Here is a 14994-nt window from a genome sequence, read left to right as displayed (position 1 = left end):
CTCAGCTAGGTGCTGGTGGCTCATGCCTGTAAACCTAGCTACTCAGGAGGCTGAGATATGAGGATCTCGGTTCAATGCCAGTCCAGGCAGGAAAGTCCATGACATTCTTATCTCCAATTAACCACTACAACACTGCAAGTGTTGCTGTAGCTCAAGTGGCATAGAGTGCTCGCTCGCCTTGAGCTGAGGAGCCGAGAGACAGTGGTCAGGCCCAGAGGTCAAGCCTCACAACCGACAAAAAACAAAAACAAACAAACAAACAAAAAACAAAACACCAGGAGCATGAATGGAGTTGTTGCTGGCCGGAAAAACACACAAGCACAGATATAGAGAACATGAAATATATAATTTGTTTTTATTGTCCCCATCCTATCTTCTGTGTGTACCACATGTGATACTGGCTAACTCAGGAGTCTGGATGGCCTGCACACTCATTACCTATATAAGCATGGCCTCTCCTCTTGACTATGGTAGACCTCAGTCTTTCTTGGCTTAAAGAGAATGGAGTGAACCACATGATATCCATGAACCCTTTTGATGTCAGTCTCACAGATTTGTCTGCCTAGGCTGGCTTTGAATTTCAATCCTTAGATTTGAGTCTCTTGAGTAGCTAGGATTATAGGCATAAGCCACCAGCACCTGGCTAAATTAAATGTATTTAAAATACAATAATGTAAATACACATACACACAAATATATTCTGTGCCAGTCCTGAACACAGCACCTGGGCACCATCCCTGAGCTTTTCATGCTCAAGACTAGTACTCTACCACTTGAGCCACAGCTCCACTTCCAGCTTTACTGATGATTATCTCCAGTCTCAGACATTCTTCCCAAGTTGGCTTCAAACCAAGATCCTCAGATTTCAGCCTCTTGAGTAGCTAGCATTACAGGCATGAGCCCCTGGCACCTGGCCAAAGGTTGTTTTTTTTTGTTTTCTAGGGGCGGGGGGTGGGGGCGGGGAAGGGGTCTGAGACCAGGACTCAAACTCAGCATCTGACACTTTTTACTCATTGTATGGTAAGCTACACCTCCAACCTAGTATTTTTTATTTAAAAATTGTTCAAATAAAGTAAAAACACTAAGTTTTAGACTAAATTTGAATATGTAAAAGCTCCCAACTTAAAGATATAGTACCAACCGGAACTAGGTTCAAGCTGGGTATTTAGTTGGTGGTAGAGCATTTTGCCAAGAATGCTTAAGCACAACCACCACACCACAAAGATTTTTTTTTTTTAAAGACAGAGGGAGCAGTGATATCAGCTCTATGATTATAACCATGATTATTATTTCAGCTCTCTAGAAGGAAGAGAGACATCTTCCTCCTGTCTCTTACCAGTTTTCAGGACGATCCAGGCAGATGTTGGGAGGGCCTCCAATGCATGCAATCTGTTGCCGCCGCTTCCAATCAGCCAGCTCCTCATCAGTGAGTGTTTTCTGCACATATTCCATGGCCGACAAAAGCCCTGCCAGCTCACTCACAATGCTCTGGTTGGAAACCAAAACAAAGTCAGAAAAACATTTCCCCACGCAATCTCTAACCACATTCCTTAGTCAGTTCCAGAGAAGGAACTTATTAGAAACCAGTCAAGTTGTGTCACGAGAGGTGTCTGATACCAGGGCTGTCCAAGGCGCTTACTCTCCGCATCTGGTCCAGGGCTGTGAGCATCTGTTCCAGCTGTTGCATCTTCTGTCTAGTCACAGACTGGTTGTTTCCATTCAGATCCTGCATGTCTGTGGAGAGAGGAAAGACTCTTTGACCAGAAGGAATCCTGTCAGCCTTCTAAACAAGGCCCACTGTAGAGGCTGAGATAGGAGAATGATAAGTTCAAGGCCTGCCTGGGCTACATAGTGATGAAACCCATCTCAGAATGGAAAGAAAGAAGGAAAGAAAGAAAGAAAGAAGCCGGGCGCTGGTGGCTCACGCCTATAATCCTAGCTACTCAGGAGGCTGAGATCTGAGGATCTCGGTTCAAAGCCAGCCCAGGCAGGAGAGACCGTGAGACTCCTATCTCCAATAAACCACCAGAAAACCGGAAGTGGCGCTGTAGCTCAAGTGGTAGAGCGCTCGCCTTGAGCTGAAGAGCTGAGGGACAGCGCCCAGGCTCAGAGTTCAAGCCCCATGACCAACAAAAAAAAAAAAAGAAAGAAAGAAAGAAAGGAAGGAAGGAAGAAGGAAAGAGAGAGAGAGAGAGAGAGAGAGAGAGAAAGCAAGCAAGCAAGCAAGCAAATGGAGAGTTTCATTAACCATTAAGTTTCAGAAGCTCCTAAAACTCTTGCTATAAAAACTAAACACAGTTGGAAAAAAGTCTTTAAAGTCAATAACAAAGACTCATTTTCTATGGGAGTTTTTGGTCGGTTGTGGAGCTTGAACTCTGGGCCTGGGCACTGTCCCTGCACTCTTCAGCTCAAGGCGAGCACTCTACCACTTGAGCAACAGCACCACTTCCGGTTTATTGGAGATAAGAGTCTCACGGACTTTCCTGCTCAGGCTGGCTTTGAACCGAGATCCTCAGATCTCAGCCTCCTGAGTAGCTAGGATTACAGGCATGAGGCTCTGGCACCCGGCAAAGGTAGCCCTTTTTGAAGCAAACAATTCAAGCCAGCCATACCACTCACTGCTCAGGAGGATCTATGGGAGATTTTAATGTATCTAATATTTAATATTCACTTGCCTCCTTGACTCTTGAGGGTTTTATAGTTGAAATCGAAGTCATCCTGGAGATTCTCTACCACTTTCATTTTCTGTTCTAGATCCTGTTTGAAACAAACCAACCAAAAACAGAAGTGAAAAGAGGTTTCCTTGGGGAAAGAGACAAAGTTTCTGAGAATGAAAAGGTGCACTCAGGGCTAAAGGCCAAGGCTTCTGGCTGAGCCCCACTTTACCTGCACACGCTTCCGAACATCCTGCAGGTGCTGTTCCAGCATCTGCTGCTTCTCTGTCACCACAGCAGCTGTAGGGTGGTTAGGCTGGCCTCCTTGCTGCAAAAGACAGGATTCATACACGTCTGAATGCACAGAAAGACCTTGTCCGGTCTCCATCCCACCCTACTTGGCTGGCAATGTGATTGTATTGTGAGAGGAGGAGAAACAGTGGGACAATGAGTGGGATGTGATTCATGAAAACCATCACGTTGGCCAGGTGCTGGTGGCTCACGCCTGTAATCCTAGCTACTCAGGAGGCTGAGATCTGAGGACTGTGGTTCAAGGACAGCCCAGGCAGAAAAGCCTTATCTTCAGTTAACCACCAAAAAAAGCTGGAGGTGGAGCTGTAGCTCAAGTGATAGAATGGTAGCCTTGAGCCAAAGAAGCTCAGGGACAGCACCCAGGCCCTGAGTTCAAGCCCCATGACCATCAACAAAATAAGCAAGCAAGAAAGAAGGGGGGGGGGGAAGGGAGGGAGGGAGGAAGGAAGAAAGGGAGGGAAAAGAAGGAAGGGAAAGGAAAGAAGGGAGGGAGGGAGGGAAAAGAAAAGACAAGACAAGACACATTGTTAAACCTGTGTCACTGGCTTTTGATTGACAGGTCATCCTAGAAGCCGGTTCTCCATATTGAAGTAAGAGTCCACATGCTAAGACATGGTTCCGGCCATCAAATAGCTCATAGTAAGTATGTCAAAAAAAATTTCAGATCTGAGCACCAGTGGCTCATGCCTGTAGTCCTACTCAGGAGGCTAAAATATGAAAATCACAGTTCAAAGCCAGAGTTGCCAGAAAAATCTGTAACTCTTATCTCCAATTAACCAGCAAAAAGCTAGAAGTGACCATGTGGCTCTGGTGGTAGAACTCCAAGCTTGAGTGAAAATACTAAGGGATTCAAGCCCCAGTTCTGGCACAAAGGAAAAATCAGAACCAGGAATGAAGTCATGGCTCAGTAGTAGAGTGCTTGCCTAGCAAGCATGAGGCCTGAATTTAGACCTCAGTACCATAAAAATAAACAAACAAACAAATCCAGACAGATGGGGGGTATAACTCAGTGGTATAGTGTGTCTCTAATACCAGAAAAACAAACAACTGCAGAACAACAGATGATAGCTGATATTAATGCCTATTTAAACATAGTGTAACTCTATCATCATGAAACAGAACAAAACAAAAAAATCCTGCCCCCCGGGGTAGGAGGAATGGCTAGCACTTTGCAAAGGCCAATTAACCCATGAAACTAATAAAACAACTTGTGACAGAGGAGATAAGTAGAGGCTTGGTGAACAAGAAAGTGTACAGGGCTCCAGGACAGAGATGGTAATTGATGGGGCAGAGCTGAGAGCTAGGAAAGATGTTATCAACCCAGTTTTCCAAGCTGGAAACCTCAGGCATCTGATTTCACACTGAGTCACTAACCTTCTGGGTCTCTTGAACAGATCTCTGTGCCACAGGCTCTCAGTTCAGGCCCCACCAAGCCTATCTCTTGGCTTCTCACCCATCTCTCTCTCATGTCCAGTCTACTCTATCTGCTGCTGCCAGAAGACTCCTAAATAGGTCTGAACTTGCCAGTATTAGAAGAAACCACTTTTTTCCTTTCCCGTGTTTATCCAAGCCCATAGAATACAAACTTCTTAGAAGTCTGAGAGTAGGATCCCACTCCCCACCCCCATCTTGACTTTCTCTCCCTGTGGTAGAAGTGACTCATCTCTTTGGCAAGAATGTGAGAAAGACTAGGCAAAGACATCTTAAAAGAGCCCAGCCCTGAAGCTGATGCTCTTCCCTTTCCCTGTGGTCTTTCAGAGTATGTCTGGGACAGGAGTGAGGACCGTATCTTTAGATGCAGTTCTAGAAAGTTCCATCTCTGCATTGGCTGCAAAGAAGAAGCCAAGCACAACTCCATATGAAAGCTCCATGTGAATGGCTGCAGGTGTGCACTATAGAGCCCATCTCTCCACGCAGCTCCTATCTCAAAAGACAGACCTAGAAAGCCCCTGTGCTTACAGCTCAAGCCAAGCTTTCAGTCTAGTTCTACCAACCATACAGATGCTGCCATCATCTGTTCTGGGTTCCCATCTCTATTTCTCAACTGGTACTGTACTTATAGGGAGAAAATGAGAGTGACTAAATTATCTCCTACAGAAGCCTGACTCTAAGCCTGACTTCACTAGGGGAGTTGGGTGCTGGTGGCTCACACTTGTAATCCTAGCTATTCAGGAGAATGAGATTTCAGGATTGAGGTTTGAAGTCAGCCTAGGCAGGAAAGTCCCTGAGAATCTCCAATTAATTAGCAAAAAGCCAGAGTGGAGCTGTGGCTGAAGAGGTAGAGTGCTAGATTTGAGCTAAAAAAACTCACAGACAGTGCTCAGGTCCTGAGTTCAAGCCCCAGAACTGGCACATACACACATAAAAAGGAGCTAAAAACAATATATTTTAAGATATATATTTTATACCAAAGCTTAAAAACAAGAAGTGCCAGGCACTAATTGATGGCTCACACCTAGCTACTGAGATTTGAGGGTTGTGGTTTAAAGCCAGCCCAGGCCAGAAAGGCCGTGAGACTTTTATTTCATCAATAAGCTACTCAGAAAAAGCTGGAAGTGATGCTGTAGCTCAAGGAATGATAGAGCACTAGTTTTGAACACAAAGAGGCTCAGGGGACAGAGACCAGGCCCTGAGTTCAAGGCCAAGGCAAGAAATAAAGCAAGCAAGCAAGAAAGAAAGAGAGAAAAGGAGAGAGAGAAAGAAAGAGAGAGAGAAAGAGAGAGAAAGAAAGAAAGAGAGAGAAACAGAGAAAGTGACAGAACGAAAGAGAGAAAGAAAGAGAAACAGAAAGAGGAAGGAAGGAGGGAGGGAGGGGAGGAAAGGGAGGGAAGGAAGGAAGGAAGGAAGGAAGGAAGGAAGGAAGGAAGGAAGGAAGGAAGGAAGGAATGAAGGAAGGAAGGAAGGAAGGGGAAAAAAGTCCCTATTTATAGGCTATTAAAGGAAAGTTTTCCAGAAAAAGTCTCCTATAACCAACTATTTAAATGACTTGCATATATCCTTACAGATATTTTCTTATACCTATCAGCTATAATCCTAGCTATTCAGGAGGCTTACACCTGGATGAGTGCAGTTCAAAGCTAGCTTAAGCAGAAAAGTAGTCTGAGATTTCATCTCAGCACAATAACCAGAAGAAAAAAAAAAAAAAACCTGCTGGAGACCGGCACTTGCAGCTCACGCCTATAATCCTAGCTACTCAGGAGGCTGAGATTTGAGGAAAGCCAGCCCAGGCAGGAAAGACCAGAAGACCCAGCTCCAATTAACCATCAGAAAACCAGAAGTAGAGCTGTAGCTCAAAGTGGTAGAACACTAACCTTGAGCAGAAAAGCTCAAGGACAGTGCCCAGGTCCTGAGTTCAAGCTCCATGACTGACAAAAAAAAGCCTGGCTGGAAGTAAGGCTCAGGTAGGAAAGCACTAGCCATGAGCAGGCAAGCCAAGGGAGCTCAAGGCCCTTAAGTTCACGACACAGTACCAACCAAATCGATCAATCAGTAACTAAAAACGAATTCCTGTACGATTGCACTACACAGTTGTTCAGCTTTCCTTTTCTCTCAGTCTAGGACTTTGTTCTCAGGTCTCACCTGGGCTGCAGTTGCTGCTGTCTGGAGAAGGCGAGACTCTTCCCAAAGACACCTGGCTACAATCCGGGCAATCTCCATTGGTTTTTCAAGGTACCTGCTCTGTAAGGAGGAGGGAAAAACAGTGAAAAGCTGCAGCAGACTATGGAGGCATGGACAAAACATCACTAATTTAACACTAATTTCTGCAGAGCCTAAAGGAAGCCTTCCATGGGCTTTCTGTACAAAACTACAGAGGCCTCAAAGCCTGGCTTTCTGCAAGCAGGGGACGAAAAAGAGGGAAGAGAAGAGGGGTGATTTCAAGGAAGAGAAGAAATACAGGAGGCTGAGGGTTTGGACAATGGGTTATTCTGGTCTTACAGGGAGGGAAGTAGCGGACTTTGTTCACAAATATTCAATTTATGGTCAAATCTTTAACATTTAAAACTCAGAGCTATCTTCCTGTGAGGAGTAGGTGTTATTAACATGCTAACACAAGATAATTAGCATTACAGCAATCACTTTATTACTTTTTAATGAGGACATGAGAACTGAATTCTGATAACCATGCTCAAGGGCAAGTATATAATTATTTAGTCAAATGAGAAAATAAGTACTTCCTGGAAAGAAAGCTAACATTCCACTTTGCAGGGCCAGTGTCTCCTACTCCACTTCCCATCCCACCTGGAGAAACTGCTTGATTCTTCGCAGATTGTGCTGGTAGAGAACATTTGACTCTTGTAGGAAGCGGCTATACTGCTGGTCTATCTCACCCAGCAGATTATGAAACACCAACGTGGCATGTGACTCTTTGCTGGCTGCATATGCCCTATGAAAAGAAAATGATTCTGAAACCTACATTCACATTCAATCACTCACACATACAGCTAATTAAACTAGGCACTGGTGGCTCACTCTTGTAATCCTAACTAATCAGGAGGCAGATATCAGGATCACATTTCAAAGCCAGCCTATGCAAGAAAGTCTGTGACACTCATCTCCAAGTAACCACCAAAAAGCTGGAAGTGGAGCTGTGACTCAAGTGGTAAAAGTGCTAGCCTTGAGCAAAAAAGCTCATGCAGGGGCTGGGAAGATGGCTCAGTGGTAGAGCGCTTGCCTTGCATGCATGAGGCCCTGGGTTCGATTCCTCAGCACCACATAAGCAAAAAGAAAAAAGCCAGAAGTGGCGCTGTGGCTCAAGTGGTAGAGCACTAGCCTTGAGCTGAAGAGCTGAGGGACAGCGCCCAGGCCCAGAGTTCAGGCCCCACGACCGGACCCAAAAAAAAAAAAAAAAAAAACTCATGCACAGTGACCAGGCCCTGAGTTCAAGCCCCAGTACCAGCCCAGCTCAGAAGAAAGAAGGAGGAGGAGGAGGAGGGAGGCAGGAGGAAGGAGGAAGGAGGAAGAGGAGGAGGAGGAGGAGGAGGAAGAGGAGGGGGGAGAGAGAAAGAGAGAGTGAGAGAGAGAGAGAGAGTGAGAAAGAGAGAAAGAAAGAAACCACCCCCAAACAGAAAAAAAAAAAAAAAAAGATAAGCCTGATGCTGTAGCCCATTCATCACATTCCATTTTTCTTTTCTTTTCTTTTTTTAATTCTTTTATTAGTCCAGACTGGTCTCATATTTGGGATCCTCCTGCCTTATCCTCCTCGTTGATTACTAGTGTACACCTCTATGGCTGGCTACTTTCCCATTTTTCTTTCTCAGCAACAATAAATGACATTAATTTCATAACTATTAGCAAGAAATCCAGATATTATTGACCACTTTCATAGTCTTTGTACAAAATATTTGCACAAAATAGACTGATAGGTTGTTTTGACTTAAATTCTCAGTCCACTCTGTGGCCAGATTATTAGTACAAATAAATGCACATTAAGCAATCTAAACCTGGGAGGCCTATCTCCACCATCTCTGAATCACCTCGTTGGCTCTTCACCAAATCAGGGCATGTATTCTGGAAAAACTAGGTCATATTAACATAGGCTTGAAGTAAGTCAAAATTAATGGGCAGACCTGAATACATTAAAGTGAAAGAAATAGTTGCCATTAATTCTTCTATGAAAGGAATCTTCCTCTTTCCTACATCTCTTTCCTTTAATTAAAGGGGAACTACACATATGGACCAAAACTTCTATCTGAGATTGATTTTGCAGGTAAAAAGTATTTCTACCATATCCTGGGAGTGTCAGAATTCCCCATGCATCAGAAGAGCTTCCCAAGTAAATGATCTAAATGAACCTTCAAAACATCTCCCACCAAAGTGGGCTATTCAGGGTGCCAACAGACAGCTGCTGATAAGCCCTTCTAATACAGAAAATGCTTTATAAGCTTAAAGTTAGCCCTTGATCTCTTATCCCTTGATCTCTTACACTCTTATAGTTGTTTTTTTTTAATGACTTGGGTAGCAAAGCCTGAAAGCAGAAGAGATAATGTGAGTACATGCGCACACATGCATGTACTCACACCTGTACTGTGGCTTAAACTCAGGGTCTGGCATGAGCCACCAGCACCTATCTGATCATGGCTCTTGATTCAAACCAAAGCTTAATATTATAGGGAGTTTCCCAGGGAGGACTTACCAGTCTTGACTCTCAATCCAAGGTGCCAGGAACTGCCTAAGCTCCATGGGGAAGCTGTCACTGTATAGTTGATGAAGTTGTTCCAAGTACCGTGTGTCAAGCTGCTGCAACTGATTCCATTGGGCCATCCTGTTGGAATTGGGGGATCAGAACTGTAAAACAAAGTGTTGGTATGGTCACCACAAGCCCAATAAGGGCAAACAATCTGGAAATACATCCACCCAACATAGATGTTTGGTGTCAATATATATACATAATCCCTACCTTTGTAATATCTCAGCTTCTTTAAAACTGGGGAGGCAAATAGGCATAATGCCCAGCTCCAGAAACCTAGACCTTAGAAAAATTCCTGAAATTCTAGATTTTTACTTCTTCTAATGCCTGCTTGGTAAGTGGGAAGCCCTAAGTTCAAACCCTAGTACTGAAAAAAGTTGTAACGTCCAACTCCAGAGCTACTGAAATATTTCTGATGATCCCAACCCAGTGCACAGCACACAACAGAGCCTCAACAAATCTGTTTCTTTCCATTACACACCGTGTGTGTGTGTGGGGGGGGGGTAATGTATTTGTGTGATACTGGGATTTGAACATAGGGCATTTACCAAACAGATGTGCTATTAATTAAGTCACACCCCCAAACCTTTTTTTTTTTAATTTTGTTTTCTTGAGGTAAGTTCTGGCTATACAGTCCAGACTGGACCCAAATGTACAATCTTCCTACCTTGACTTCTCAAGTACTAGGAATACAAGTATGCATCATAATGTCTGACTTACACCTTATGACTTTTCAGGTAAACTATAAACCTATACTGACACCAAAAATAATTCCAGTTATATGAGTTGTCCTCAGGTTCATGTATATTCCAGTAAAATGGTCAACTATGAGAAATAAGTGGTTAGTTACTTTTAGTCCTCTTTCTGCATAGTTTGAGCCATGAAAATGCCTATATAAGTCATCTTAAGATCTAAAAATATCTACAGGTAAGAGCCAAAGACTAAGAAGTTGTAGGTACATATGAAACACCAGCTGAAATAAAACCAGAAACCAACAGCCATTAGATCTCTCTAGCAATACTCACAGTATGGTAAAGCTAAATCCACTGCATGAGCTGGGCACCAGTGGTTCTCACTTGTAATACTATCTATGCAGGAGGCTGAGATCTGAGGACCAAGGTTCAAAACCAGCCCTGGCAAACAAACAAAGCCCACATACTCCTTTCTAATCAATCAACAAAAAGCCAGAAGTAAAGGTATGACTCAAATGATAAAGTGCTATTCCCATAAGCAAAGAAACAGAATGAGAACATGAAGCCATGAGTTCAAGCCTTAGTACCACCACACCAAAACAAAAAAAACAACAGCAACAAAAAGAAGCTATTTAGTTGTATATCTTGAATACAGACTAGTCTATTCCCTAAAGCTCCAAGTCATAATCATAAAATGGCATCTAGTATACCTGCTCAGTTGAGGGTAAACATTAAAATAGAACATGCACAATTCTCTTTGGATTTTCTTTTTCTTTTTCTTTTTGGTGTCAGTCCTAGGGTTGGAACTCAGGGCCTGAGCACTGTCCCTGAGCTTCTTTTGCTCAAGGCTAGCACTCTACTACTTGCGCCCCAACTGCATCTCTAGCTTTTTAGTGGTTGATTCTCCAAGTTTCACAGACTTTTCCTTCCTTGGGCTGGCTTCAAACTGTAATCCTCAGATCTCAGCCTCCTAAAGTAGCTAGGATTAAGGGTGTGAGCCACTGGTACCTGACAACATTTCTATTTTTAAACGTTAAATTTTAAAAAATTAAATTGTCAAAACCTGATTTATTTCTAGTCCCTAACTCTGAGGAGGCTTGTTCTGTTGTAGCTATTTGAATGTTTTAATTGGGACTAATGGATTGTTAGTAATATAAAAATTACACTATTAGCTAGATGCTGGTGGCTCACACCTTGTAATCAATCTAGCCACTCAAGAGGCTGAGATCTGAGGATCATGATTAGAAGCCAGCTTGGGCAGGGAATTCCATGACATTCTTTTTTTTTTTTTTTTTTTTTTTTGGGGGGGGTCTGGTTGTGGGGCCTGAACTCTGGGCCTGGGCACTGTCCCTCAGCTCTTCAGCTCAAGGTTAGCGCTCTACCACTTGAGCCACAGCGCCACTTCCGGCTTTATTCTTTTTGCTTATGTGGTGCTGAGGAATCAAACCCAGGGCCTCATGCATGCAAGGCAAGCGCTCTACCACTGAGCTACCTTCCCAGCCCAATTCCACGACATTCTTATCTCTGATAAATTACCAAAAAAGCTAGAAGTGGAGCAGTGGTTCAAATAGTGTAGTGCTAGCCTTGAGCAAAAGAAACTCAGGGAGAGAACCCAGGCCCTGAGCTGAAGCCTCTGGATGAAAAAAAAAAAAAAAAAAGTGCTATTTCTTAAACTAGAGACTAGCTAGTAGCTTTCCTCATGATTAAAGCACCAAGAATGACTATTTTATCTCTTAGTCTAACCACCATAAGTAATACTGTAACAATATCTTATATCAAAGTAAAGTTATTCTAAATTAAACCCAAAGAGAAGGTAGTATTTTCAAGGAAATCGTGGGCTTTTGGGTTATAGTCTAGAGTAGTTGTGTCAAATAGGTCTTTATAGGCTGCTTAGTTACAAGTCATATTAATTGCCACAAAGCAATCAAATACTCTTCACAAGAACAGAATATGCTTAAGAGATGACTAGCTGTTTTACTGGAAAAAGTTTTAAAGAGCCCACTTACTTCACAACTTAAATTGTTTTGTCTTGTTTTTCGTCCGAGAGCTGAGGACCAAATTCAGGGCCTAGCACTTGCCAAGCAAGTGCTCTTCCACTGAGCTAAATCCCCAATCTCAATTAAATTATGTTTTTTGTGTTGCTTTTATTTTTTCTTCAAATTATGAGTTAATCAAGAGGCTATGGATATAGCTCAGTTGGTAATGCCTGGGGTTCAATCTCTAGCACTGCAAAAATAACCACAAAACCCCAACACAACTTAATGTAAAGAACTCCTGAAATTATCATTATCATCATCATTATCATTATTTTGGTGGTGTTATCAGGGTTTGAACTTGGGCTCACATTGGCTAGGCAAGCATTCTATCATGTGAACCATGCCTCTATTCTCTAAAGTATTTCTTATCTACCAAATAATTCTAACCTTGTGGTCAATAAGCACCTCAGTGAATCCCAGAACACACTGGGTGATTTGATTAACAATTTGAATACCAAGTACCAATTTGAGTGCCCAGGAGAGACAAGAAACCCTTCCATACAGTGTCTAAGGGCACTTATTTCTCCCAAAGCATTTACTAGGCTTACCTTGGCAGATCAGGGACTCTAATACATCAGGGGAAAGAATGGTACTATTTTCTATAACTGGAGAGAATAGGAAAAAGAAAAAGAAAAATGACAGAGCATGGACTTTTCAAACTAGGGCTTTCTCAGCCCTTTATAAGGCAAATTACCATTGTCTAATAAGGAACTTATTACTGTAAAGATCACTAAAAAAGTGGGTTCAAGGTCACAGTTGTCATTTGTATACTTCATCTAAAGAAACCAAGGGATTTGCTGAGAAACACAGGGGGCCACTCACAAAAGGGATTCATGACATCACTTCATAGAAATTCTCATCTCACATCTACGCACCAGTGGATGTGCAACGTGATGGGAAGGTGAAGAGAAGGACAACAGCAGATGTGCACAGTCATCCAGAACAGAAAGATATCTAAAGATAATTCAGAAACTGATCCTCAGATCCTTTAGAAAGTGATCTAAAGACCACTGCTGTTCCACCTCATGTGTCACGTGATTCTTTTAAATGTTATCCACACTTCAACTTAGAAATGCCTGTATTTTAAGTAGGGCATACTGCTCCTCTTTGCTTTCAGAAAAGGCTCAAGGGACTAAAGCAACCAAAGAAAGCATGAAGTGATTATATGTGCACTTATTTCCATAGAAACTAGTCCTTTTCTTTTGTCAGTAATGGGACTTGAACTTAGGGCCTGAGCACTGTTTCTGAGCACTGTTGCTCAAGGCTAGCAATCTATCACTTTGAGCCATAGCTCTGCTTCTGGTTTTCTGGTGGTTAACTTAAGAGATAAGTGTCTTACAGACTTTCCTGCCTGGGCTGGCTTTGAACCACTTTCAGATCTCAGCCTCCTCAGTAGCTAGGATTACAGGCATGAGCTACCAATGCCCAGAAAAACTAGTCCTTTAAAAAGAGTTTTTTGAGCCAAGTGCCAGTGGCTCATTACTATAATCCTAGCCACCCTGAAGGCTGAGATCTGGGGATCATGATTCAAAGCCAGCCTTGGCAGAAAAGTCTGTGAAACACTTTCCTCCAATTAACCACCAAAAAGATAGAAATAGAGGTGTGGCTCAAGTAGGAGAGAACTAATCTTGAGCAAAAAAGCTCAACTATACTATACTTACAGGATCATTAATTGAGTTGAAGCACATAACACTTAGGATACAGCCAGCGTGCAGTGTAAGTGTCTGTATTGCTAATGTAACTGATCTCCTAGCTGGCCTTGCTTCTCATTCTTGGCTGTCATCTGCTAAGCTCCTGGCACCCACTCTGTTCTTTCAGCTACTCAAAGTCACCAAGCTCCTCCCTGCCACAGGCCCTCACACAAGCTTTCATTCTAACAGCACCACTTGTCTCTGCAGGAGTCACAATCACTCTGCAGGACTGCGAGGCCCAGGAGGACAGGCAGAGCCTCAGCTCTCGGCCTCTAGCATGCCTCTCCTCTCTCCACCACCCAGCACAGTGCTCCTGACTCTTAGCCTGAGCCCTGGCTCTGTGAGTGAAGAAATCTCACTGAATATTGCCTCCTGATGTTCAAGTTTTCCCAGCTAAGGCCTCAGCTATCAGAGAATAAAGATAAGTCATCCTGCTGTGCCTCCCCGAATTCTTGCCCACACAATCAGTAAGTATAATAAAATGTTTACCTTAAATTTAGGTTGACTTAAACTTTTTTTTTTTTTTTGGTGCCGTCCTGGGGCTTGAACTCAAGGCCTAGGCAACTATTCCTGAGGGTTGTCCCCTCTTCCCTGCTCATGGCTAGCAGCACTCTACCACTTTAGCCACAACTCCACTTCGAGCCACAGCACCACTTCCAGTTTTCTGGTGGTGTAGAAAGAAGGGTCTCACAGACTCTCCTGCCCGGGCTGGCTCTGAACCATGATCCTAAGGATCTCAGCCTCCTGAGGGATGACAGGCATGAGCCACCAGTGCCTGGCCACTTCTGGCTTTTTGATGGTTAATTGGAGTTAAGAGTCTCATAGACTTTGCTGCCTGGGATAACTTCAAACTTCAATCTTCAGTCTTCAGATTGCAGCCTCCTGAGTAGCTAGGATTACAGATGTGAGATACCGGCAGGCAGCAACTTACATTTTTTCCCAACTTAATGAAAACCAAGTGTAGTTTTAGATTTGATTTCCATGGAAAAGTAATTCATAATATTAAGGGAAAAGAGTATGCTAATAAAACTATTTTAATAATAAACCTATTTTCACTACATACTTTCTAAATGGTTCATCCAATCTTGCTCTTTCAAATGTTATCTATAACTGAGCATGGTAGCTAAAGCCTAGAAGGCAGGAAGTTCTCCACAATCCATTGCTACCTTAATCCACACAGCCAGCATCTCTTCCTAGACAGCTGCTGCCTTGATGTCTTCATCCTTGCCTGTTTGCAGTCCATTCCCTGCAGTGCAGATCCTTTCTAAGTGGTAAGCCAGAGCCTTCTTCATTCCTCTGCTTAACACCTCGCAGAAAAAAATTCAGACTCCTACAGTGTATAACCCATGGATAAGCCTTTCAGCCCTGAGATGCCTCTAACCTCCTCCCCTGCAGCTCTCTCCCTTCTTCTTTTTTTGTCAG

General features: G+C 43.2%; 1 protein-coding gene across 5 annotated transcripts in view; it reads right to left on the bottom strand.

Annotated features, from left to right (window-relative positions):
• The window catches only part of Stat3 (signal transducer and activator of transcription 3), a 56867-nt gene that overhangs the window by 18120 nt on the left and 23753 nt on the right, over nucleotides 1-14994 (bottom strand). For 4 of the 5 annotated variants that reach the window (XM_070028007.1, XM_070028011.1, XM_070028009.1 and 1 more), the window contains exons 2-8: nucleotides 9100-9251; nucleotides 7206-7350; nucleotides 6546-6644; nucleotides 2887-2982; nucleotides 2676-2757; nucleotides 1640-1734; nucleotides 1337-1488 (exon numbers count right to left, since the gene is read on the bottom strand). In XM_070028007.1, coding sequence (XP_069884108.1) covers nucleotides 1337-1488; nucleotides 1640-1734; nucleotides 2676-2757; nucleotides 2887-2982; nucleotides 6546-6644; nucleotides 7206-7350; nucleotides 9100-9227 — 797 coding nt within the window. In that variant the 5' untranslated portion in view covers nucleotides 9228-9251. The remainder of the gene's footprint in view (nucleotides 1-1336; nucleotides 1489-1639; nucleotides 1735-2675; nucleotides 2758-2886; nucleotides 2983-6545; nucleotides 6645-7205; nucleotides 7351-9099; nucleotides 9252-14994) is intronic. The other variant, XM_070028008.1, reaches the window with a different exon arrangement.

Source organism: Dipodomys merriami, unplaced genomic scaffold (genome assembly GCF_024711535.1).
Source record: "Dipodomys merriami isolate MVZ:Mamm:240054 unplaced genomic scaffold, mDipMer1.0.p SCAF_19, whole genome shotgun sequence".
NCBI lineage: Eukaryota > Metazoa > Chordata > Mammalia > Rodentia > Heteromyidae > Dipodomys > Dipodomys merriami.
The sequence above is the reverse complement of the archived record's forward strand: the minus strand, read 5'-3'. Positions and strand labels throughout refer to the sequence as shown.